Source organism: Rhipicephalus sanguineus, chromosome 5, assembly GCF_013339695.2.
Source record: "Rhipicephalus sanguineus isolate Rsan-2018 chromosome 5, BIME_Rsan_1.4, whole genome shotgun sequence".
Lineage (NCBI taxonomy): Eukaryota > Metazoa > Arthropoda > Arachnida > Ixodida > Ixodidae > Rhipicephalus > Rhipicephalus sanguineus.
The window spans coordinates 123,663,420-123,689,546 of NC_051180.1; the positions used below are offsets into that span (position 1 = coordinate 123,663,420).

At 47.2% G+C, this 26,127-nt stretch overlaps 1 protein-coding gene across 1 annotated transcript in view; it reads left to right on the forward strand.

Moving 5' to 3' along the window:
* The window catches only part of LOC119394947 (Down syndrome cell adhesion molecule-like protein Dscam2), a 168,577-nt gene that overhangs the window by 138,898 nt on the left and 3,552 nt on the right, over positions 1-26,127 (forward strand). Inside the window, exons 28-34 of the mRNA XM_049416027.1 lie at positions 2,980-3,249; positions 7,696-8,007; positions 11,752-11,925; positions 15,867-16,058; positions 16,907-16,986; positions 17,090-17,156; positions 20,333-20,494. Coding sequence (XP_049271984.1) covers positions 2,980-3,249; positions 7,696-8,007; positions 11,752-11,925; positions 15,867-16,058; positions 16,907-16,986; positions 17,090-17,156; positions 20,333-20,494 — 1,257 coding nt within the window. The remainder of the gene's footprint in view (positions 1-2,979; positions 3,250-7,695; positions 8,008-11,751; positions 11,926-15,866; positions 16,059-16,906; positions 16,987-17,089; positions 17,157-20,332; positions 20,495-26,127) is intronic.

Consider the following 26,127-nt stretch of genomic DNA (forward strand, 5'->3'; position numbering starts at 1 on the left):
CAGAAAACGGAATACAAAATACGATTTTGATTTCTGGGTGTTCAGGAAACGGGCCGAAACCGCGACAAAACGCGAATCCAAGCCCACAGCCCGTGCGAAGGAACCGTACAAGGCACGTAAGCAGGCTTTGGGGAGGCAGTGAAGATATGTAGGTTTGCTCTTTTCTTCTCTCTCTCTCTCTCTCTCTCTCTCTCTCTCTCTCTCTCTCTCTCTTTAACGTCAGAAAGAGCTGAACGTTGTTATGGTTTCAGCGTTTCTCAGGCCGAACTTTCGTTTGCCTTTCCGCAAGCCGGCGTTGTTTTCCCCCTTGCAAATCGTGGCACGTTTCGCACTTCTTACTTATCATTCAATGTGACGAGCTTCAATGCCCGCACCGCACGCTCGAAGTTCGGCTTCGCGCACTTGGCGGCCGTTTATTTTGCCATCCCCTCCCGCCCTCCCTCCTTCATCCACAGAGACGCAAGGCGTTCTTCAAACCGGAATAACAGCTCTGGCCACGACGAAGTCACATCGGAGTATGTAAACACGAACGCCGAAAAGTGATTCGCAGCACGCCCCGAAAGAAACAAAGAAAACGTAAAATCGGCAAGAAACACACAGCTAGACGGTAAACGGAACCAAAGCCACGCGCGGAACGCACGTTCTCTCTGAGAAAAAAATCCGTTCGCGCGGCAAACGTGCTCAGTTTCTTCGCAACGCCGTCGCCGCAGCCACATATTCCGGTGTAATCATGAGGGACCGCATCACTTTGTTGTTTACAGAGCGCACAACTCCGTGCGGCTTTTTCATCGTCGAGTCGACAAGAGTTTGCCTCCAAGGAGCTGCCGAACTGGTGTCTCGTGAGAGTTTAATAAAACAAAGAAATGTTAAAGAAAACAATTAGTCTGGGAACGAATGAAATTTGTCAAACATGGCAGGCCTGGCACGCGCGTAGTTTGATGGGCTCCGTCAGGGCAACACAGCCAAGGCTGAGTGCACTTGCTTCTGATATATGCGTGCAAGAGAAAATGAGTCCGGAAAGTTTGCAGCGTAACGTGTAGAATATGCATACCCAAAAGAGAAAGTGAAAACATTTGTCGCACTTTCGCTGCCTCCACCTTTTTGTTTTAATTTGTTGAGAAATCTACTTATTTTACTTTCGTCATTATTGGGTGGCGCCCTCCATTTTTGTTGTAAATGTCTGCCCAGACGCACACAGAAACACGAGCGCACAAATAACATTTGTTGCAGCGTTTTTGGTCCAGCAATATGAGAGCTTTAACATTATAACCTAGCAGCATGCAGTGTCTATCTGTCACCGCTCCCCGTATAAAAATACAAATGTAACTGATCACAAGGCACAGTGTTCTGCTTCAATAAACGAGGCCGTTAGCAATTCCCAACAAGCTTCGGGTGCATGTTAACGTGGAGTCTGGCTAGTTAGTTCGTTGACGAAACGGCGAATAGCATAAACGACAGGTCAATAAAGGCGGAACGAATGCGTTCGTTTATTTCTTTTTAGTTTTACCGTCTTCTCTCTCTTCTATGCGTCTTGACGATGCACAGAAGATCATCAGAAGGTCGCAGAATCACGCCAACTTCTACCAAGCTGAACGTCAAATTTATAATGACGCAGAGGAAAAGTTGACAAAGCTCTTTTTAGTGCTTTTTTCATTGGCTGGCTGTATTCGCTAATGAGATTTAAAGTATCGTTAATGGCTAAAGCTTTTATCTTGTGAGAAACTTCACATCGTAAGAGCTTTTTGCGAATACGGGCAAGGATACTTTGCGCATCCCCATCATGCTGTGTCAGAGAGCGAAAGAATATTTCTAGGGACGTAGAGAGGCCTGCCCGAGTTAGCACGCTCTATGGACACGCAACTCTAGCTTTATGAAAGAGACAAGATGAGGAGAGATCAGGGACGATGATAATGAAAGAGAAGTGAGATGCGTGAAGATAAGCGAACCGCCAACGCTGCGCCACTTAAACATGCAAACAGAGAGTATTGTTTCGAAAAGGGGCAGTTGCTCGCAAGATATTTGTTAACTGCCAACGCTATGCGTGTCGCGGCCAGAGGCCTGAAAAGCATGGAGGCTACACTAACGATTAAAAAAACGAACCACCCTCTCGCACACGCTCGGCGCTAACTACATACTGAAATGCGACGAGTCTCTAGATTTATCGCGTCTGTGCAGAGGTACGTGCGATATTGGTTGTCAGAAAAAAAATTAACGTAAGGCGTGTTTGTAACGTAATGAGAACCGTGCTTTCGGGCCATATGTATCTTGCAAACAAAGCCTGTTTTTTTTTTCTTACAAAACATTTCTTAGCAGGCTAACAAAGTTCGCAACTATGAGCACCTGCGAATGTTTATTTCTTTTTTCTGGCACTAATGATTAATCATCGTTAATTAATCAATAATTAATAATTAATCGATTGCAAATCTCTTGACCTTCCCAATTAGACAATTTCTGGTTTGTGCATGCTCCATTCGTTGTCCACTCAACCGTTTAGATTAAATTATTGCTCGATTAGTTACGGTGTACAGCGCTGCATCTATACTGGAAGATTGTGCACTGGACTGAAATTTGATGGGGTGTATAATGTGTGGTACTGTCCCCACTTCGCTAATCATCTCTGGTGGCACAAATGCGGTATACAGTTAGTTGTGTTGGCACGGTTCTATTGGTTTATATCTAAGGCTCCAAATACTGCGAAGTATGAAACACAAACACTCGTTTCTCTCTCCTTGTCGCTCTGATACGTACACTAACGAACTTACTCCACTCACTCACTCAGTACACGCACTCACTAACTAACTCACTCATTCACTCACTCACTACACGCACTCACTCACTCACTCACTCACTCACTCACTCACTCACTCACTCACTCACTCACTCACTCACTCACTCACTCACTCACTCACTCACTCACTCACTCACTCACTCACTCACTCACTCACTCACTCACTCAGTAACATGTATTCTCTATTCAAGAGTACGAGGTGCACTACAAGAGGCAACAGGGCTCCTGGGACATGGTGCGCGTGACTACTCCGCAGCCAAGGTCCAGTGGAGATGCTGGAGCGAGAGACGCACCTTCGCCATCGAGGTTGTCCTCGGCCACTCGCGTCAACGGCAGTTGGCTGGCCCACGAGCTGACCGGCCTTTCGTGCGGCACGCAGTACCACATCTACGTGGTGGCTGTGGCAGACAGAGGTCGCAGCGAGCCGAGTGACACCGTGTTCGCAAGGACACAGGGAGGAGGTAAGAAAGTATGGCGCCTCTCTGTCTGCTGGTATTGTCATCACATACAAAAGCGTCGCCCCGAAAAACAAAAACTTACCCCAGTTGCACTCAGCGTGAAATCTGCATAAACAGCGGAGCGGCGGTTCTTCTCTGTTTTCCTTGTGGTTTTCTGTTTTTCTGTGATGCTTTGGGGGTTTGTGTGGGTGTCTGTGGTTATGTTATTCGTAGAGTAGAGATGCACGGGAAAGAACGTGTGGCAGCACCTGGCACACTCGCCCCTGCTACAGTGACTCTAGGGCCTATTCACACTCGAGCCGCCATTGCCCGTTTCACTGTGCGGCTACCGCTTTGTCCGCGACCGAGACAGTTACGCCATCTACACTATAAGAAAAAAGAGTCATTTGACTCTTTTAGAGGCAAAGCTCCTTAAGGCGACACCCGCAAGGTCGGCACCCGTTCGTCCCTCGTAGTCGTAGTAGTGCGTAACCAGTCGTAACGCTAGTACCAGATCTTGACCTCCAAGGTGGTGCCGGTGGGAGATATTTCCTGTGCGTTGTTGAACAATAAAAAATTCGCAGCGTGCGCGTTAACTAAAAGCCGAATTCTTCTGTCTCTCATTCCCCATTAGCAGCCATTGGCATGTTCCAGTAGGAAACGTTAGTAGAAGTAGAAGTGGAAGTGTTAGCTAAAAGCCGACTTCTTCTGTCTCTCATTCCCATTAGCAGCCATTGTTTACCTCCAAGGTAGTGCCTGGTGAGATTTCTCCTGTGCGTGATTAAAGAATAAAAATTTTGTTCAAAACGCCGTTGATTGATGAAATAAACCAACGAAAGACGCCAGATGTTTTCTAAAAGCAAAACGAAAGAACGCCAGATGTTTCTAAAGCATAACGAAAAGACGCCAGCGGCTTAACGAAAGACGCCAGATGTTTTCTAAAGTAATGGTTTTCTAAACAATGAAAATTCACAGCGTACATGTAAAATTAAAGTGAGCTGCAAGTCGTCATACCTCATCGAACCTTTAGTATAAACGCGCCCGATCTCACGTCGGTGATGATGTACTGGGCAGAATTCACGGAAGATTCACGGTTTACCGATGAACCTCCGCAGCTTCGCCATCATCATTCACTCCGTGGATATGCTGTGATTTTTGGGGGGAATTCTGGCTTGCCACGTACATGACTCTCTTTAAAGAGGCACGTCAACTCTTTGGGGGGGGGGGGGGGTCATTATACTTTTTAGGGGCGAAGCTCCTTAAGGCGGCACCCGTTCGTCCCTCGTAGTCGTCGTAGTAGTCCGTAACAAGTCTTACGCTTTGACCTCCAAGGTGGTGCCGGTGGGAGATTTCTCCTGTGCGTTGTTGAACAATAAAAAATTCGCAGCGTGCGCGTTAACTAAAAGCCGAATTCTTCTGTCTCTCATTCCCCATTAGCAGCCATTGGCATGTTCCAGTAGGAAACGTTAGTAGAAGTAGAAGTGTAAGTGTTAGCTAAAAGCCGACTTCTTCTGTCTCTCATTCCCATTAGCAGCCATTGTTTACCTCCAAGGTAGTGCCTGGTGAGATTTTTCCTGTGCGTGATTAAACAATAAAAATTTTGTTCAAAACGCCGTTGATTGATGAAATAAACCAACGAAAGACGCCAGATGTTTTGTAAAAGCAGAACGAAAGAACGCCAGATGTTTTAAGTGCGAATGCACTTTATAAGCGACCCTGAATCCGCCGTCCCATAGCAACGGCGCGAGGAGCGGAGAGGAGCGTCTGTAGCAACGGCGCAGCGACGTCACGCCGTCGCGCACCACGTGACTGCGCGCGCTCCGCCCTCCGCTCTGTGGCTGCGCGCGCCCCGCGCATTGCCTGTGGTGATGAAGGCCGGCGGCGAGACGCCGAACGAAAGCGTGCGAAGCGAGCCGAGCACCCCGAAGCCGATCTGGCGCGGGGACGCGCGATGCGTGAGCGAGCGCGGGCCCTCGAATTCGATCGGCCGGAGGCGCGCTTCAAGCGAGACTTCCTGGACCGCAGCTTCGGATATAGCTGCGCGGTGTGCGATCGACTGTGGTTCGACAACAACCTGAGCCCCATCTCGGGCGTGCGCAACGCCGCCAACAAGTTGAACGCGTTGCGGGTTCTTTGGAACGAGTTCGGAAGACAGATCATCATCATCAGTAAAAGTGCTTTGCACTTAAAAACGGCCAGACCTCCGTGGGTCGGCTGGCGCGTGCTCTCTCGCTGCCGTCTCCTTCGCTCGGCTCTGCAGTTTAGTCGCGCGCGCCCCCTCATAACATCACCCCGTGCTTCGCACTTCCTCATACTCCCCTTCGGGGAAATGCGGGTTTTTTTCTTAAAGTGTAGTAGTAGTAGTTGTATGTAGCCACCTCGCCCGATCGTCAACGGGCGAGGTGGACCGGCAACGGCGCGAGGACCCTGCCGTACGAGAGTTAAATCACACTAAAAGACATACTTTGCGGGCGATACACTCTAGTGAGCTTTCAACTTTTCGTCTTAATGTACATGATAAAGAAATTATTTCTACGAAAAACGCAAGGCACACCTTGAGCAATATATTTGGTTTTGGGACGCTAAATGGAACCATGAGGCGATGCGAAGCCGGAGCACTTGCACGATCGCGTTCCGTTGGCTTTCGTTGGGCATGCTACCAACCTCGCGTCGTGGAACGCGCGTCCTGTCTTCCCTCTAGCCTTGCCTTTAATTCGCACAGGGCGAGCGGGGAATGCGGTCGCTCTTGGCGCTCTTTCGCTCGGGAGCGGACTTCTTCCTTGCATTTCACCGATCACAAGTGATAATGAAGGGACCACGTAAACCAACAGTACAATAAAAGTTTGATGTTTAATATATACACGATGTTTCACACTCTTTATATTATGTACTGGGCGCATTTCACGGAAGAGTTTCACGGTTTACAGATGATTGCCTCCGTAGCTTCGCCCCACTCATCATCATTCATCCCGTGGATATGCTGTGATTTTTTTCTGAGTTGTGTGACCCGCAAGAGAGTTAACGTGCCTCTTTCAAGAGACTCATATACGTGGCAAGCCAGAACTACCCGAAAGGAGTCACACATACTCTTTTTTTAGAGTGTATGGGTGTATCTGGAAACAGGTTTTTGCGAGACGTCCTTGGGCCCTATTCGCGCTTTCGGACCGACAGGTCCATGCACAATGGCGTCTGCCATGATGATTTCCAGGGCCAAACATAACATACATACATACATACATACATACATACGTACATACATACATACATACATACATACATACATACATACATACATACATACATACATACATACATACATACATACATACATACATACATACATACATACATACATACATACATACATACATACATACATACATACATACATACATACATGCTCTCAATGATCTAGTTGCTGCAGGCTAACATAGCCGTACAAGCTTTCACGTGCTCATCATCATCATCAGCAGCAGGAGCCTGTCTACGCCCACTGCAGGGCAAAGGGTTCTCCCATGTTCCGCCAATCAACCCGGTCCTGTGCTTTCTGCTGCCACGTTATACCTACAAACTTCTTAATCTCATCTACCCACCTAATTTTCTGTCTCCCCCTCATGCATTTGCCATCTCTTGGAATCCAGTCGGTTACCCTTAATGACCACCGGTTATCCTGCCGACGTGCTACGTGCCCGGCCCATATCCATTTCTTCTTCTTGATTTGATGTCCTTAACTATGATGTCCTTAACCCCCGTTTGTTCCCTGGCCCACTCTGCTCTCTTCCTGTCTCTTAAGGTTACACCTATCATTTTCCTTTCCATCGCTCGCTGCGTCGTCCTCAACTTAAGTTGAACCCTCTTTGTAAGTCTCCAGGTTTCTGATCCGTAGGTAAGTACCGGTAAGATGCAGCTGTTATATACCTTCCTCTTGAGGAATAGTGGTAGAGTACCATTCATGATTTGATAATGCTTGCCGAATGAGCTCCATCCCATCCTTATTCTTCTAGTTATTTCGCTTTCACGGTTCGGCTCCGCGGTTACTACCTGTCCTAAGTAGACGTACTCCTTTACAACTTCCAGTGTCTCGCCGCCTATCGCAAAGCGCTGTTCTCTGCCAAGATTGTTCCACATTACTTTAGTTTTATGCATATTAATTTTCAGACCTACTCTTCTACTTTCCGCATCCAGTTCAGTAATCATGAGCTGTAATTCGTCTCCCTCGTTACTCATCAATGCAATGTCATCAGCGAATCGCAGGTTACTGAGATACTCTCCATTAACTCTTATCCCTAATTCTTCCCAATCTAGGGCGGTGAATAGCATTGGAGAGATCGTGTCTCCCTGCCGTACGCCCCTCCTTATTGGGATTCTGTCGCTTTCTTTATGGAGGACTATAGTGGTCACGTGCTCATTCGTGTCTAATTGTGCAATTGGACTATACCTTAATATGCCATGTACGACATACGAACGCAGTACCCACATCGCCCAAACGGGAGGCTTTCGTGACGCCTAACGCGAGCTCCTTGACCCTTCGTCCTTCCTCCTGGGCGTCCGGTCCATCCGGCTGCCCCGTGTCGCACCTGGCCGTTGAGTACAGACCGCGCGATGGCACGGGACCCTGGACGGTGGCTTCGCGAGCCCTGCAGCCTCGAGAGGGTCCCATGACGCTGCACCACTTACGTCCAGACACCTGGTACAACTTGCGCGTCACGGCGCACACAGAGGCCGGCACTACCTCAGCCGAGTACGTCATCCGGACGCTACCGGCTTCGGCCACGCTCGCAGGTACTCTGACCATTACTGAATGCGTGACGCTGAACGACTAACATTTGTTTACCTGGGAACCAGCTTTAAAAATACTTTCTGTTCAGAACAATTCATTTTAACGCGATTCGCCGCGAGATCGGGCTACAGGTGGCAGCACCGTCCCACGCTAGTGTGGATAGGCGGTTCTCGGCGCGTACACAAACGCACACAACAGCGCTTCGTTGTGAGCGATTTGACCCGATTTCCGGCAAACAAACTGCCTTGACTGCAGCCTTCTGGTAATTGTGCGCTCTTCATTTCCGAATTAATGCACGAAGCGCGCCGAACGTTACTATTACTTCTGAGAGAAGCGCATTCTTCCGACGAACAGGTTGCTCACCTTCGGCAACAGTCGGCGTTTTCGCAATGTATGACATTTTTTGTCGTTTTATTTGTACATGTTTAGCTTGTGTTCCACTTACTACGCACTGCTGTAGTGCGACTGAATTAAGTATTTACTTCTTGTTCATCTGGATAACCCCCAACAAAAAGAAAGCCCGTATTCCTGCACAGTGAGTTCAAATAGCCATATGTGCACTGCGTGCTAAAATATTCATCCGAATTTCTTATTCAGTTCTCCATGAAATGTAGGACAGTTGATATGTTTACTGTGGAAAGTTACGTGGCTGACAGCGCTTTAGCGCTACTGAGACACGCACACGCTTGTTTTTATTCCAGTAACAGTACACAAAGGTAACTGTACCGCGCGGAACTTTCTTGAATTGATTACTTGCACGACAGTAATGGAACAAATGCCCGGCTATTTCACGGGACCAAAATACGTTTTTTCATGCGAATAATGTCCGCTGCCTTCCGTCATTCTACTATAACAACGCAACACAAACGTCAAGATAATGCAAAGAAAAAAAGATGTGGCTTCACGTGAAACTACTACGACCTAAATGTGAAGTACGCCGTTTGGGTTAATTTTGACCATAAGGGCTCTTTAACGCGTAACTTAATCTAAGTAAACGGGTGTCTATGTATACATTTCGCCACAAGCTATAATTGCGCAAGGAAACTCAGTTTTGCGATTTCCGTGTGATTCCATTTTCTGTTCTCTTTAGGGGACAATTTAAGCACCGAAGTGTAGTGGGACCAGGACCGTACACAACTAAAGATCGTCTCGTAACCTAAAAACGACAGTCCCGAAGTTATGCACCTAACCACAATGCGCAAGTGCACGAGAGCCTTTTTTTATCACCGAGCCTCTAAAAGGCTGTGTACATGAGATTTAATACTTCTCATCTTTAGTACAACGCCAAGTACATTTTGCAATGCGCTTGGGCCACAGAGCGGCACCTACACTGATATGACTCTCGTGAACGGAGGGTACGACGACCACACACAGCACTTTCGACAAGTGCACTCACTGATCTTATAATAGTACATATACAGCCGATCAGGGCCAAATGCTTCTTTACATCGTGTTAGGCATACGTACGGGTGGTTAAAGTTGCACTAACGCAACGGAACAAACCGCCTTTTGAGGACCTGCGCGCACATGCAAACGTACGTACGCGCACATGCAAACGCAACGTGGCTAGCACACGACGCATGGAGCAATCCACACTAGGCGCGGTTCAGCCAGAAGCCGCAAGGCGGCGACTCCGCTCGATCTCGCGGCCAATAGCGTTAGAGAGCTCGTTTCGCAAAAATGCCGCCGTCGGTGTCGGTGTCGCTACGTCGCTTGTGAGCGAAAAATCGTCCGCGACCGAAAAATCGAGAAAGATACAAATAAAATAAATAATAAAAATCTTCGCTCCCATTGAGGATCGAACTCGGGCCGTTTGCGCGGCAAACAGGTGCCCCACCACAAAGCCACGATCTTACTTGCAACTGCTACCGGAAAAAACACTACATAAATGGCAAGTAGTGGAAGGAGTCTCCTTAACGCATTTTGTTCGACAGGTGTCACGACGAAAATGAGCCCATTCGGTGATTTGTAGGCGCATTGGCGAGGCCGTCAAACTACGTTTTTTGCGCGACGCCATGCTTCGAAAAAAAGCCGGGATAGTGCAGCCATCGCCGCTAAAAACGCACACGAACTTTCAGACAGCTTCAAAAATGGACAACTATGTCCATCTAGCGGAAAACATATCAAGCCAACCCCTCCTAGAGGAGGCGTTGATCAAGCAACCAGCAAACATTAGGTAATGTGCTGTCATCTGCGAGGCGTTGTGAGAAATATGTCTCCACTCTAGCACAGATCGAAAACCTGTACAATTACTATAGATACATAGCACGTGCGCGTGTGTGTGTCTGTGGGCGTGTGTGTGTCACTTAGTGGTTGAAGTGCGCACTAGGGGCCGGATTTCGCTATCGCGTTCAACTCTTAAAGGCGAAGCTTAAGGGTCCCCCAATTTTTGTTATTTTATTGTTGGGGTTTAACGCCCCACAACCACGATATGATTGTGGAAAACGCCGTAGTAGGGGGCTCCGGAAAATTTCGACCACCTTGGGTTGTTTAACGTGCACCTAAATTTAAGTACACGGGCCTCAAGCATTTCGCCTCCATCGAAAACGCCGCCGCCGCCGCGGCCGAGATTCGATCCCTCGACCTGCGGGTCAGTAGTCGAGAACCATAGCCACTAGACTACCGCGGCGGGTTTCAAACGAATTGATGTGTTCTTGTTCTAAATTATTATTTTCCTCAAACATTAGACATTTGCACAGAATCTCAAATGCTGCGACCAAAATAAAAAGACATCTTCAGAGCCACGCAGAATGGCGGCACAAATAATCGCCACGTTATGCACAGGAATCGTCACAAAACTTCAAGGTTGCAGTTTTGTGCTTGTCTTTGGTATGGCTCCTTTGCATATCATTGCCAGCTAGTTGGAATTGTCTTTTAAATCCTGTTCTTTTCAATTAAAATTTTACCTGACAAAAAGCGCTGTCTTGTTTCGCCTTTAAATCGTCCCTTTCGTCCATTCGCGCCGTTCTGAATACAAACAAAAACAAAATCACCCGCCTATCAACTCCACAAAACGCAAAAGTATGCCCAACGCTAGCCGTTGCAATGAACGGTACTAACTGTTCCGTAAATATTAACTGGGCCTGAGGCTCTAATTTGTCAACATGAGTAAGCACCATGTGTGCTTTCTCGAGCTGCTAGCTTCTCGAAAAGATAAAGTCGTAAGCTCATAGTTAACATCCATTAGACTTAGATGTAGTGCACATACTAAGCAGATCACACTTTCATATTGCGATACCTTAATTCGCTTAATAAGCACAGCGCTTGCTACCAACTTATCGTGGCAGTCAATTAGTTTATTTCGTCTATTTCTTTTCCATCACTAGATAGCGCACTGCCATGTCATTATTATACTCACGCAGGCCAATCAACATGACCTGTAATAATGTACCGAAAAGAATGGTTACGAAATTTTGTACTTGATCCCATGTTCTGGTAACTGATTGCTAAGTGCGCAAGCAGGAGAATAAGGACACCGTCGAAGAAAAGTCATATAGGAAGTTCAATCGCGCAGCCGTGTATCTTCTTTTGTGCTGACTTATGCCCGATTTGCTCATTTATTAATCGATTACTAGAAAGAAATAACTATCCCTTATTGCCTTAATCCCAACTTATGCAGTTTCTCTGGAACCGTCTTTGGGCGTTTAGCTGCTGCGATCACAAGTAATGTTGCTTGTGGTTGACCGACGCCTAGCTAACCCATTTCCCTTTACCGTGCTGCCGCACATCTTCGGTGCACGTCGCAGGCACTGTGCTTCCCGAGTTGATGGTCGTGAATGGCGGTGGTGGCCCGGACGGCGACCTGCCGCTGTTGGTGCCCATCGCTACTTCGCTCAGTTTGGCGCTGGCCTTCGCCACCCTCGTATTGGCCTACGTCTGCTGCAGGAGGCGCGCAGAGCCCACATTTGCCAAGGATCGCGGTAAGCACCACCGTGCTAACGCTTCTTATAATGATTTAGGAACCTGTAACTACACAAACGTATTTTTTCTCTTACGGGATAATACCATTACAAATGGTAAGTATCTCGTTATTAGACAAAGAGGCATCGTGTGTTAATGAACAAAGGGGAATTGCGAGTTTACTCAATATCACTGAGTTGAATGGAGTTGCCAAAGTCACGTAATGTGTGAAACAGCTCACTATAGGGTTCTAGTTAAGAGAAACGTAATCGAGGGTGGCAGAGGGCCTTGGTCTTTCAGAAGACACGAAATAGTACGATCGTGATGGTTTTAATGACAACGATGTTTGATGTAAATGAGTCCAGTAACACCAATTACGCAGATGAATAGTAAAAGCAGAAGCAGGAAAAACGAACGACAGTGAAATATAGATTCATTCATTTCCATTTTCAGCCGTGTGGGACTTGAACATGATGAGTGAACGTCTTCGCAAGACCAGCAATGCCCACTTTTCTATCTCCACTACCAAATCTCCCCAACTAATGCCTGTCTGAAAAAAAAATGCATACGTACTTGTGATTGACGCATTAAATATTACACCTCGCTGCTATACTTTTAACGCGATGGCGTTGAAGAGCTCGTTTCGCAGAAATTACGGCATCGGTGGTTGTCAGCAAAAAATCAGCGTTGTCCGTGAGGGGAAAATCGGAATAGATGCAAATAAATGAATTAAGAACTTAGGTTAAGTGGGGACCGAACCCAGGCCTCCTGCGCGGCAAGCAGGCGTTCTACCACAAAGCCACCCCAGTACTCGAAGCTGTTTCCAAAAAAAAAAAAAAAGAAACCCTATATTTATGGCATGTAGGGCAAAGAGAGTCAACGCATGAACTACTGCGTGGCAGAATCGTACAATCGCACCAGGCGTCAAAGCCTGTGAATTGCGCAACGACTGGATGTTTTGAAGGGGCCACCCATTACAAAGCGCTCAGGCATAATTAACCATCATCATGATCAACAGCATGAACAAAGTGTGCAGGTGTTGTCTTACGGGGACTTAGTGGCCAATACGCGAAAGGAAGAATTATGGGGTAGTGGACAATTCGCAACGGTACTTGCAGAAAGGATTCTAGGATAGTTTGAAGCTGCCAGTGTTACGCTCACAGACGTTCCTTTCCTTGCGGAATGGTTGAGGTGTTCATGGAAAAACGAAGAGCAGTAGAGTGAATGAGAAGGCGATGCGAACGGGAAGGGGGGGGGGGGGGGAGGTGATTTCGCCATCGCGTTCGACTCTTGAAGGCGAAGCTCAAGCGTCTTCCTGTTGGGGGGCGAACCACCTTAGGGTCTCGGCGTGTCGGCGTGCATCGCGCATCGTCGTCTGCTGTCGCGTGTGCATCGTCGTCTGCTCCATTTTCTTGAGCGCAAGGGAGGGCGCCACCGCCTCAGCGCTCGCCATGTGGCGAGAGAGAGAGAGAGAGCTAACGGCGTGTGTTGACTATGGAAACGCTCTTTCTGCGAAGAACGCTGAACTACCAGCTCGCAAGAAACGAGAACGCGCCCTCGCCCGCGAGAGACAACGCCGACGCAGGCAGCGTCTGCTAGCGAGTTTCTTGATTGAAAAAAAATGGCCGCGTATCTGCGTGCTTCGCTGCAAATGTCGTCTAAAGACGATAGAAGAGGCGCTGCGTGAGATATGGACGCCATCTGGCAATACGTCGGGAAACATGAGTGCTGTGTTGCGGGCTGGTAGTCCCGGCGCAGCGGCAGGTGAAGACCGGCGGTGACCAACGCGACCGGCGGGGACGCCGGCCAGCCCGAACACGCGATTTGGCGCGAAGCGCCGAAGGAGAAGAAACGTCCGCACTCTTCGAGTACTCTTCACAAACTCTTATTTACACGTCGCCTGGGTAAAACAGGAATGCCAGAGCGGCGCCCCTGTCATTCGTACAATGCAATACTGAACCGAAACCGAAACACAACATGAGCTTGTGCACGGAGGAAGACAAGTTTCAGCGCAGTCGCATTTTCAGCGCAACTTAAGAAACTAGGGTCTTTAAAATTGCGTATCAATGTATTTTCTATTAAAGAAACACACCACCTAATACTTGCCTAATGATGTTGCGCCTCAGATATGCGTAATATTTACTTTTTGATCGACAACGTTCACAAGTAGGAGCAGCCGTACCAGTTCGAGATGGGTGGGCGGTAAGCAAGTGGTTCAACTTTGGCCGGGTGGCTGAATCGAGTGACGTGCCGAGAAACAGAAAGACAGACCAAAATTTCTGCGTTTAAGTTCACCAAGAAAGACTATCGTCTTTAAAAACCGACTGCTCGCACTGCACAACCATTCACCGGCACTGGATCTTGACCTGCAATGTAGTTTCGGTGACAGATTTCTCTTGTGCGTAGTTGAACAATAAAGATTCGCAGCGTGCATGTTAACTGAAAGCTGACTGCGGGTCTCTGTGTCTAATCTTTCTTCCGTCTCTCATTAGCCATTAGCAGTGATCTTGTTGTGGGAAAGATCGGTGCACACTGCACGCTTCGCCCCTCCATAGGTTTCACGTTAGTGGAGCTGAAACACCCTTTCCTACATGCTTTTTTTATATGTGATGATCTACATTTCTTTATGTAATCTCACCACAAATCATGAAGCATACAATCGGGCGGCATTATTAGTGGCCCGAATTAACTATCAGGATAATTAATAAATATAATTGGTTGAGTCATTGAAAAACTGGAAGCAGCTGGGATCTTTGCGGCACCTGGCGGAGTAGATCTCAACCACGCGCTTCTTTCTACGTGGCCTCTGGGATCCGCTTCGGCCGCGCACGAAACGCACGGTTAACTTAAAAGGAGTACACCAGGGCACACGAACGCCGACGTGCGAGTACCAGTACCAGCCACCGAAGTCAAAGGTTAGGGTCGCCTCCAGAATTATTTTTAATTTTTTTCGCCATCAAATATATTGGTGGCTACCGATAGTATTCGCGTTACACAGCTCATGGATTCCATGGTTAGTTAAAATGTATCAAACCTCAAGTAGGTAGGTAGGTAAACAACTTTATTGATTCGTGAAAGAATCATGTGAGGGGGGGATGTGGGGGGAAGCGGAAGCAGGACGACGATGAGCCCTCGGGCCGCTCTAGGTGGCCGGACACTTCTGTAGGATGCAAACTTAACAACGTGATACGATCTAGACGCTTTTTCATTCAGACATCCGTGCTCCCCTGTTACGCGCGTATTGGTGCTTTTCCTTACTACGACTCACCTTTAGGAAAAGCACGCTTTACAGGCACCCTTCCCGCGCATCGTCGAGCCACGGCAACACAGGCCACGGCCGCTGGACAAAAAAGCGCACTGTGCGCTTTTAGATGCGAAGCATCTTATAGCGGAGTTCAAACCGGTGGTGGTGGTGGTGGTGTGCGGCGTGACCAACCTTACTGCGCATGCGCAAACCCTCTCCACACACCTCCTCTCCACTCCCCCTCCCATACCCCTCTCCACTCACCGTCTCATCTTCCCTATCCACTTTTCTCCCCCTCTCCACTCCTCTGAAACGCGGGCTCGACATGCCGAAATTCTCTCCTGCGCAATGCCACGATGAGCGCCAGCGCATGCGCGTCCGCCCCTCTCTCTCCTCTCCTTCGCTGCCCCCCTCTCGCGTTCCCCGCTCGCCCTGTGAGAATTAACGTCCAGGCTAGAGGTAAGACAAGAAGCGCGTAGCGTTCCTCTTCGCGTTCCACGACGCGAGGTCGGTAGGATGCCCAGCGAACGCCAGCTGAACGCGATCGTGCAAGTGCTCCGGCTTCGCATCGCCTCATGGTCCCCTTTAGCGGGAGATGGTGTAATTTTTTATCCAGCGGCCGTAGTCGAGCACTTTCTGCATACACCGGTTTATAAGTTTGAAAATCGGCACCATTCGTAGTGCAGCAATCACAGAACCCGTCGTTGTCTCCAACAGAGGGCCACCCAGTGGGAGGAGGTGGCCGCAGCGCCAGCAACGACGCCCTTGCCGAGTCGGAGCTGATGAAGCGATCCAGCATCGACAACGTCCTCTCTACGCTCACCTCGGCATCAGGCCGCCGGGGGTCGTCCTGCCAGGCCTCACCGGGACGCCACTCAGTGGTGGCGCCCGTAGCCACGCCCACGCAAGGTACGCGAACGATGCTAGGGCTGTGGCATGCGTTTTACTAGTCTAGTCGTCCACCAAGACATCTAGTTTGAGAGACCGTATTCTGCCTGCATTCACGAACTTTCATCGATACGACGTTCCGCTTCTTTTTCTTATTTCTGACTGCAGTTATTGGGAGGCAATGTCCCCTTTAAGCCTGATGAAGTTAGTGGAATAAATTATAACTTTACACCGTTTCATCTAGTAAATTTTTGCAATCGCCACCATGCAGCGTCTTCTTGGCAATAGAGTGGCGTCTTTCAGGCAACTGCTTGTCGCAGGAACAGCCGAGAAATTTTCTTCAAGCGCTGTGGTTTTGCTGCCCTCCAACTAATGTATGCGGGGAATAGCATACTGGAGCAGTGCTAGAGTGTGATGGACTCGCCATCGCACCATTTCAAAAACGAATTCGCTTGTCATCATGATTATAATCGTCGTCGTTCTCGTCGTCTTATTAGAGTCAATCAGATATTCTAGTTCAAACTCGTTCTTGAATAGAAAGTTGAGTGCGCAAGCAATCAAGCATCGGAGTGAGTGAGTGAAAAGATCAGTTAAAATTAACAGAAACCGCATTGTCGTATGACGGGCTCTTTGGTTGGTTTGAGTCCTCGGTCCAGCAAGCGAATGAGAATGCAGGCCGACTGGGTGACCAAATGAAACCGGTGACTTTGAGAAACGAGCCAGCCAACTCCTAAGCGATAGGGAAACTGAGTGGGATTGAATCATTTGATTACATACATTGACTTTTCGTGCTACACCACTACAAACAAACTCAGACAACTGGCCCGATACCTGTGAAAGGCAGTAATGGCGTATTCGCTCTATTTCAGGTTCGATTGATGACATATCAGGGTATGCACCGTTTCCGGAAACCCAAATAAAGTCCAGAATAGTGCTCAAGAAATCGCAGGTAAGCTGTCTAGCGTTAAGGAAATGGTAGTTGCAGACTGTCAGTCATGTCCGTAATCAATGGAGTTTCCGTTACCATCTTCTTTCTTCGTTTCTTTTCGCAGGAACAGCCTGTAGCAAATACTAGAACGAAGAGGCCATTTTCAATAAATAATCTCACTTGCAACGATGGTAAGCAGTGCTTTATTTAAATCGCTCAGCTAAGCGCTTCTTGGGCCGGGAAGTTTATATTGTATCACGCCAACATTTATCGCACGTATTACAAAAGTGAACGGCTTCGCTAACGTCGAACGTTTAACGTTGGTCATGTGAATAACTTAAGGCAGTATAATTTTTCAAACCGAAAGGTCCACGTTGCAATGGTGAAGTGGCTCGGCCGACATTGAATGTTTACTTCCAGTAAACGCTCCTTCGCAAACGTGGGCGTCGTATTTGAGTTAACTCGCTGTCGAGTTTTCATATTATTTGCCGTACGTCAACTTGACGTCGATTTACACTGAGCAGTAATTTAAAAAGCTAAATTAGTATCCTAATCTATCAACACGGACTCTGTTTTAGGATGTTAACGCAACGGAGGAAATTATAACTGTTGTCCTTGTTATACGTGTGATATACTATATACACGCATTTATACATGTCACGTACGCGCTATACGTAGTATGCGTACCACTTGTGAGGTACACAAAGGGAGACATTTATCCAGCTTTCTTGTTATCTTTCTCTTTCTTCCTTCCTTCTCTTGTCATAAGCGCTTACAGTGGGCCATCCATGCGTCTTGTTCCCTTTGGTAACCTGCTGCCACGCTTTGTCGGTTATGGCAAGGAGCTGTCCTCGCACAATTGTTGGCATTCCGTGTTATAATAGCTGACAGCGGTGCCTGTGATGAATGCGGTCTTGAGGATACACCTGAACACGTTTTACGCGAATGTCTTCGGTACGGAGCACAGAGGTGAACGTTCACAACTCAACTAGAGAGTATTGCGGCGGACAAGTGTCAGGAAAACTGACTTTGGAATACCGACTTCACAAGCCTTAGCTGCAGAGGGCGACGAGAGCATTAGTTCTTACGAACAACAAGCCTGCACGAATGACTCTCACTCATGAGTGTCATCATGTGCAGTGAATAGCAGTGACTGTGTGCACGTCCTCCGATTCTGCCTCTCTCTTTTCTCCTCATCTTTCCAGACCCCTTCCTCACCCCCGCGCAGGTTAGCAAATTCCATATTTGTCCTGGTTGCAACTTCTCCACGTTTACTATCTCTGAATAGCATTGGAGACACGATCTCTCCAATGCTATTCACCAAGTGTTTACAGGAGGTTTTCAGGGCCCTAGATTGGGAAGAGTTAGGGCTAAGAGTTAATGGAGAGTATCTCAGTAACCTGCGATTCGCTGATGACATTGCATTGATGAGTAACGCGGGAAAGGAATTACAGCTCACGATTACTGAACTGGATACGAAAAGTAGAAGAGTAGGTCTGAAAATTAATATGCATAAAACTAAAGTAATGTGGAAGAATCTTGGCAGAGAACAGCGCTTTGCGATAGGTGGCGAGACACTGGAAGTTGTAAAGGAGTACGTCTACTTAGGACAGGTAGTAACCGCGGAGCCGAACCATGAGAGTGAAATAACTAGATGAATATGGATGGGATGGGGCTCATTCGGCAAGCATTATCAAATCATGAATGGTAGTCTACCACTATCTCTCAAGAGGAAGGTATATAACAGCTGCATCTTACTGGTACTTACCTACGGAGCATAAACCTGGAGACTTACAAAGAGGGTTCAACTTAAATTGAGGACGACGCAGCGAGCGATGGAAAGGAAAATGATAGGTGTAACCTTAAGAGACAGGAAGAGAGCAGAGTGGGTCAGGGAATAAACGGGGTTTAAGGATATCATAGTTGAAATCAAGAAGAAATGCATATGGGCCGGGCACGTAACACGTCGGCAGGATAACCGGCGGTCATTAAGGGTAACTAACTGGATTCCAAGAGATGGCAAACGCGTGAGGGGGAGATAGAAAATTAGGTGGGTAGATGAGATTAAGAAGTTTGCAGGTATAACGTGGCAGCAGAAAGCACAGGACCGGGTTGATTGGCGGAACATTGGAGAGGCCTTTGCCCTGCAGTGGGTGTAGACAGGCTGATGATGATGATCTTTCTTGGCAACCGTGTTACATAGGCAACAAGGCAACGAAATACCTCCTGCGTAATGTAGTTTTGTTCTTTTAGTCCCCATAACGCCGTTTGTAACTTCATTTTCATAATGACGCGCAACAACCGTTCGCAACAAATAGACTATTTGCGCCACACACGGCCTGTCGACTCTTGCAAAAACGAATACATCAATGAGGAAGCCAAAGGCAGAAGGTTAGGATCCGTGTATTTAATTCTGCAGTCGACAGACGGTTGTTATACCTCCAAATATAAGTGTAAACAGACGGCATCTAACCTTGATAAAAGGATACGGCTTACCAAGGTGGCCTACTGCAACAGTGAACTAGATAAGCGTCACTTTTTTTTTGCTTGCTGCTCTGGAAAACTGATGAATGTAATCAACACAGACATGCACCGTAGTGTAACACCGATTTAATTTGTCCACGTTTCTTTATAAATCACACATCCCCAAAAAAAGGCAACAATCTGCCCAAGAAAGAATAAAGTTTACTATTTTCTTTTCTCTTATACATGATCGTAGAAAGACAATGTGCGTTCACGTTTCCGTGGCGTTTAAATTCGCCTCAGTACAATATAAGGAGCTCAAAATATTCACAACCCTTCCACTACTGTGAAGATCGAAGCCAGCGCAGCGAAGCCAGCGGCTGCGACTGCACGTTCTGCGGGCAGTGGCTTCGCGTCGTTTTCGCACTCATTCGCGCTTCTGTGCGCGTTGTCGCTCCTTCAGTTCCCGATGTTCTTCCTCCAAGCTAACGACACGCGCCCGTCACATAGTAAGTCCAAAGGGCAACTGCTTGTAACAGCGCGATCTCTACGTCGCGAGACAAAGGAGCACAACGATTGCCGCCATCGAGTATCGCGAGTGCCGCCGCCGAGTATCGAAGGCTTTTGTGAGACACATCGGCGGTGGCGAGGGGGCGATGCGCGAGGGGCGAGGAGAGCTGAAAATTGTTGTTCTATGCGTCTTTTGTCTACGGACCCGATTTGCCAGAACTTAGCCATATGTAGCTTTGCTGTAAAATTTGCTGTAATAATCCGCAGGATGTCTGGAGGGCATTCGACATCTGCATCACATAGTCGCGCCATTAACACGCATTTATAGTGTCATTGTTACGACACGGTACTGCGTCGCCCATTTCCAAACTCGCTTTGCTTCGTGATTCCGCAGATGCTCATAAGGGAGACAAAGGAGCAGAAGCCGCCCACACACCGACAGCACAGTTCAACCACTACGACAACCCAAAAGCGACGAAAGCTGTGGGTTGTCCCAAGAAGTGGCAGCATCCGGCCGAAAAGGGCAGTCGGCCCTATGTGATACCGCAAGGAAATAGTGAGCGGATCTATCATTTCAGTTGTGCGCAAAGTGTTTTGTCGAATGTTTGCTTGTCATTGTTCTGTTGTTGTTGTTGTTGTTGTTGCCTATAAGAAAACTAGCTCATACCCACGAGTGAGATTGGCCACATTGTAGTTAATAAAGACCTATATGTGGCCTACAAACCACAAGGCCATTTGAAGTCGCCAAATATTTTTCGCATGAAATTCATCGGATCTGCAATGGATGTCAAACAGTAACTGTCTTTTGCGAACAGCGTTTCCTTCAGGCTATATGTAGCCCGAAAAACTCAAGGTCATACAAAGTCATCCAATATTGTTCGAATCAAATGTAATTTTTATTTTACAACAGTGACACGTACAGGACAGATCTGATGTGGATCTCAAGCTGCAATTGTGATATGCGAGTAACGCTTCCTTTAAATGTGAATCATATGTGTGGCTACCAAGCCGTGCAATATTTTTCGGATGAAATATAATTTTTATTTTATGAGAGTGACCCACATCGGATCTGCGGGGGATGTCAAACAGTAACTATCCTTTGAGCAGCATTTTCCTTCGTGCAAAGACTTTGGCCAGAAAACCTCAAGGTCACTCAAGGTCGACCGATAGCTTTTGGTAGAAAAGTAACCATTTATTTCATAACAGTGATCCACGGCAGATCTCTAGGGGATGTCAAACGGCAACTGTCATTTGTAAGCAGCATTTTCCTTAGTGTGAATCTGAAGGTCATTAACGTCATCCAGCAATTTGAGACAAAGTGTGTCTTTTTTCATCATAATGTGCGGTCACCCGGGCATTGTACAGGATGTGGAAGTAGTTAACAAGATCCGATGCAGTGACCATAGAATGGTAAGATCTAGAATTCAACTTGACGTGAGGAAGGAACGGCAGAGACTGACACGCAAGAAGCCGATTAATGAACTAGCTCTGAGAGGGAAAGTTCAGGAATTCAGAGTTTCACTTCAGAATAGGTACGCGGCTTTAACCGAGGAAACCGACCTTAGCGTTGACGCAATAAATGATAATCTGACTAGTATCATCAAGGAGTGTGCAGTGGAAGTCGGGGGTACAGTCGTTAGACAGGACACTGGTAAGCTATCCCAAGAGACGAAAAACCTCATTAAGAAACGTCAAGCTATGAAAGCCTCAAATGCAACAGACAAAATAGAGCTGGCGGAGCTTTCGAAGTTAATCAATAGGCGTAAAGTAGCCGACATAAGAAAATATAATATGGAGAGAATTGAGCATGCTCTAAAGAACGGAAGAAGCCTCAAAGCTACGAAGACAAAACTGTGCATAGGCAAAAATCAGATGTATGCATTAAGGGACAAGGAAGGCAAGGTCACAAACAATATGGATAGAATAGTTGAGGTAGCGGAAGAGTTCTACAGAGATCTATACAGCGGCCGAGGCATTCAGGATGATAACGTAAGAAGGATTAATAGCGCAGAGGAATCTGACATCCCACCAGTATTGACAGGAGAAGTGAAGAAAGCCCTAAAAGGAATGCAAAGAGGCAAAGCAGCTGGTGAGGATCAGGTAACATCAGACCTGTTGAAAGACAGTGGAGAGATTATGTTAGAGAAACTGGCCACCCTGTATACGAAGTGCCTCTCGACGGGGAGGATACCAGAATCTTGGAAGAATGCCAACATCATCTTGATCCATAAGAAAGGGGACGTCAAGGACCTGAAAAATTACAGGCCCATAAGCTTACTGTCCGTTGTCTACAAGCTATTTACAAAAGTACTTGCTAACAGAATTAATACGACATTAGAGTTCAATCAACCAAGGGACCAGGCAGGATTTCGTACAGGATTCTCAACAATAGACCATATTCATACTATCAATCAGGTGATAGAGAAATGCGCGGAATACAACCAACCCCTATACATAGCCTTCATAGATTACGAGAAGGCATTTGATTCGGTGGAGACATCAGCGGTCATGCAGGCACTGCGGAATCAAGGCATCGACGAAGCCTATATAAACATAATGGAAGAAATCTACAGCGGATCCACAGCCACTATAGTCCTCCATAAAGAAAGCGACAGAATCCCAATAAAGAAGGGCGTACGGCAGGGAGACACGATCTCTCCAATGTTATTCACCGCGTGTTTACAGGAGGTTTTCAGGGCCCTAGATTGGGATGAGTTAGGGATAAGAGTTAATGGAGAGTATCTCAGTAACCTACGATTCGCTGATGACATTGCATTGATGAGTAACGCGGGAGACGAATTGCAGCTCATGATTACTGAACTGGATACGGAAAGTAGAAGAGTAGGTCTGAAAATTAATATGCATAAAACTAAAGTAATGTGGAACAATCTTGGCAGAGAACAGCGCTTTGCGATAGGTGGCGAGACACTGGAAGTTGTAAAGGAGTACGTCTACTTAGGACAGGTAGTAACCGCGGAGCCGAACCATGAGAGTGAAATAACTAGAAGAATAAGGATGGGTTGGGGCTCATTCGGCAAGCATTATCAAATCATGAATGGTAATCTACCACTATCCCTGAAGAGGAAGGTATATAACAGCTGCATCTTACCGGTACTTACCTACGGAGCAGAAACCTGGAGACTTACAAAGAGGGTTCAACTTAAATTGAGGACGACGCAGCGAGCGATGGAAAGGAAAATGATAGGTGTAACCTTAAGAGACAGGAAGAGAGCAGAGTGGGTCAGGGAACAAACGGGCGTAAAGGACATCATAGTTGAAATCAAGAAGAAGAAATGGATATGGGCCGGGCACGTAGCACGTCGGCAGGATAACCGGTGGTCATTAAGGGTAACTGACTGGATTCCAAGAGATGGCAAACGCGCGAGGGGGAGACAGAAAATTAGGTGGGTAGATGAGATTAAGAAGTTTGCAGGTGTAACGTGGCAGCAGAAAGCACAGGATCGGGTTGATTGGCCGAACATGGGAGAGGCCTTTGCCCTGCAGTGGGCGTAGACAGGCTGATGATGATGATGATGATGATGGTGTCTTTTTTTCAGTAAAGTGAGCCACAACAGATCTACAGTGGATATCAATCCGCCTTTTTATTGCGATAGCAATTATATGGACAGTCTCGGCTGGATTTTGCCGTCGCCGTCGCCGCCGTCATGCACCGTATATGTATAAGTATGTATATATATATATAAAGGCCCCAAAGAAAAATAACTCAGAAAAATGCTTCCGTAGCGCGGAATCGAACCAGGGACTTCTTGCTCCGCAGCGAGCGGCGCTATCCACTACGCCACGAAACGCAGATCCTCCACGTAGCTAACGGCGAGCGTTATATACACACCATTTAGCGCTGGACGGACTCAGAGACAGCAGGCGATAATAAGCGTTTCTTCATTACCAGCGAGGTGGCGCTAGGAGCCCGACGGGCGCATTTAAAAGTCGTCGGCGAGCTCGCTCGCTTCTTCTTATATTTGCGCATGGGAGAAGCTTGCCCTTCCGCTGTCTGCTCGCGCGGTTTTCTCGTGGCGAGGGGTAGAGGAATGTTTCACGCTTTCACCGTGATGTCCGCGCTCATGTTACGGCGCGTACGAATGCCACTCGAGCTCAGGGACGCCGCTAAACGAACAAACAGAAGATGAGCGCGAACTATCAAGTGTCACAGCTCGACACTTGAAGCACGCTAGTTTCCTTCGCTGCTTCGGCCGCCTTTGCAACAGAAGCGCTGTTCAAACTGAGAGTATCCATTGGCGAGCCTCACTTCGTATAGCATTAGTTCCTTGCTATCGCATTCATTGCTTCGCCCTTGCGGCGAAACTGTGACTTTTTTCACGATGCTCCGGCGCATGCACCCTTCCCCTAGCGGAAATGTCGCGAAACGTCTCTTCATCTCAGAGTCTTTGCTTCTGCCAATATCGGTTGTATTTACTTAAAATATTGTAGCGCTACATCAACGCCTCCTCTAGAAAGATGCCTGCCGCGTGAGCCAAAAACCTCCTGTCCTACCCTTTCTCTCATTCACCGTTTCTAATGAGGGCAGTAGCTGGCGATCCTTGCGGTGGCCGCTTGCAACACACGTTTGCACATGCGCACATTACCTCCCTCGACGTCACACCACGTATTGAAAACAATAGGGGAGAACGTGGTGCCATCTCTCGACAAGCGACCACAACTCAAGGCAGGACGGCTACAATGGGATAGCCAGCGACGCCGCAGGTATACCGCAGGCATGTTTCTAGAGGAGGCGTTGGCTACATTTACAAGGACAGGACAGAGAAGAACATGACGGGACGGGGCGCTGACAGCGCCCGTCCTGTCATCTACTTCTCTGTCTTGTCCTCGTCAAATGTACCGCTACAATATTTTAAATAAGGATGTATCACCAACTAGCCCCGCAACGTGCTTCCTAAAATACCAGTTGTCCCGGCTCTACCAAAACGGCAGAGGGCAGCACAGGAAAATAAAAGGGGCGAATTGGCGGTTGTGATTTGCGAGCAGCATAATTCCTTCACGTGGGAAGCAATTGTCTTTGGCTACAAAACCACACGGTCATTCAAGGTTGTCTAATATTTTTCGGATGACATAGTTTTCATTTACGAGGGTGACACAGGGCATATCATGTGGATGTCAAGGCTGCCATTTGCGAGTGCCGTTTTCTTAACATGCGAACATATATGTGGCTAAAAAATCATTCAAGGTCATCCAATATTTTTCTAATCAAATATGTTTTATTTTATAAGAGTGACCCACAGCTGAAATCCGGTGAACATCAAACAGCCAAAGGTTTCTCGACAAGCCCCCTAATGGATTTTACACACACCCTAGTTTTTCTAAGGCACCTCCTTAATTTGCAACAATTTTTCTTGCGATGGACAATTTGTTTGACAGAGCTGGGAGATGTGCACGATGCCTGTATTTGAGCATATTCCACTTACCGTTGCTTGGAACAGCCATAATTTCATTGATTTCAATTACGTGATATGTATTACCTCGTGTTTTTCAGTTTTGTGTGTTCATAAACGCAGTTCTATTTCTAGTACAGTGAAGTACTCATTTGTCGCAACCTTTACCATGAGTGTCGGAGTCGCAAGCGTTGCCAGTCAAAATAACTACCCCCCCCACCCCCACCCTTTTTTTCATTTAAACACATCTTATGACTTCAATTCCTAAGGTAACTCCCTATCACTATTAACACTTCTTTCAAGGCAAAACTGCGATTCTCAAGTGCAGCATTGAAGTGCCCAAAAGCAGGCATTGTCCATTCTGTTCTATACCATTTTCCTGCCACATGCTATCGCAATGACACTGGCCATAACTTCTATACTATTCCAATTTTACATTCCAAATCACTTAGCTTCTTAAAAGGTCTTGTGACATTGTGCGACCGGTGATCTTATGTGTAAGGATTACGGCGAACCTTCAGTTCGAGGTAGTACTAGAGAAGCAATACAGTGATGACTTGGAACATAATTCATTCGACAACCAATTGTGATATTACACATTTAGCGTTTACTTAACAGATACCAACGCACTGTTGATCATGACAAAGAGAAGTGACTATATAATGGCACGAAAACCTTAACATGATCATTGGCTTTGCCCAATGAAAATCACTCTTCATAGTATCATTTGTTGCATAAATTAGCAGCAAGTATGTGTTAGTGATACAGCAATGCACCCTTT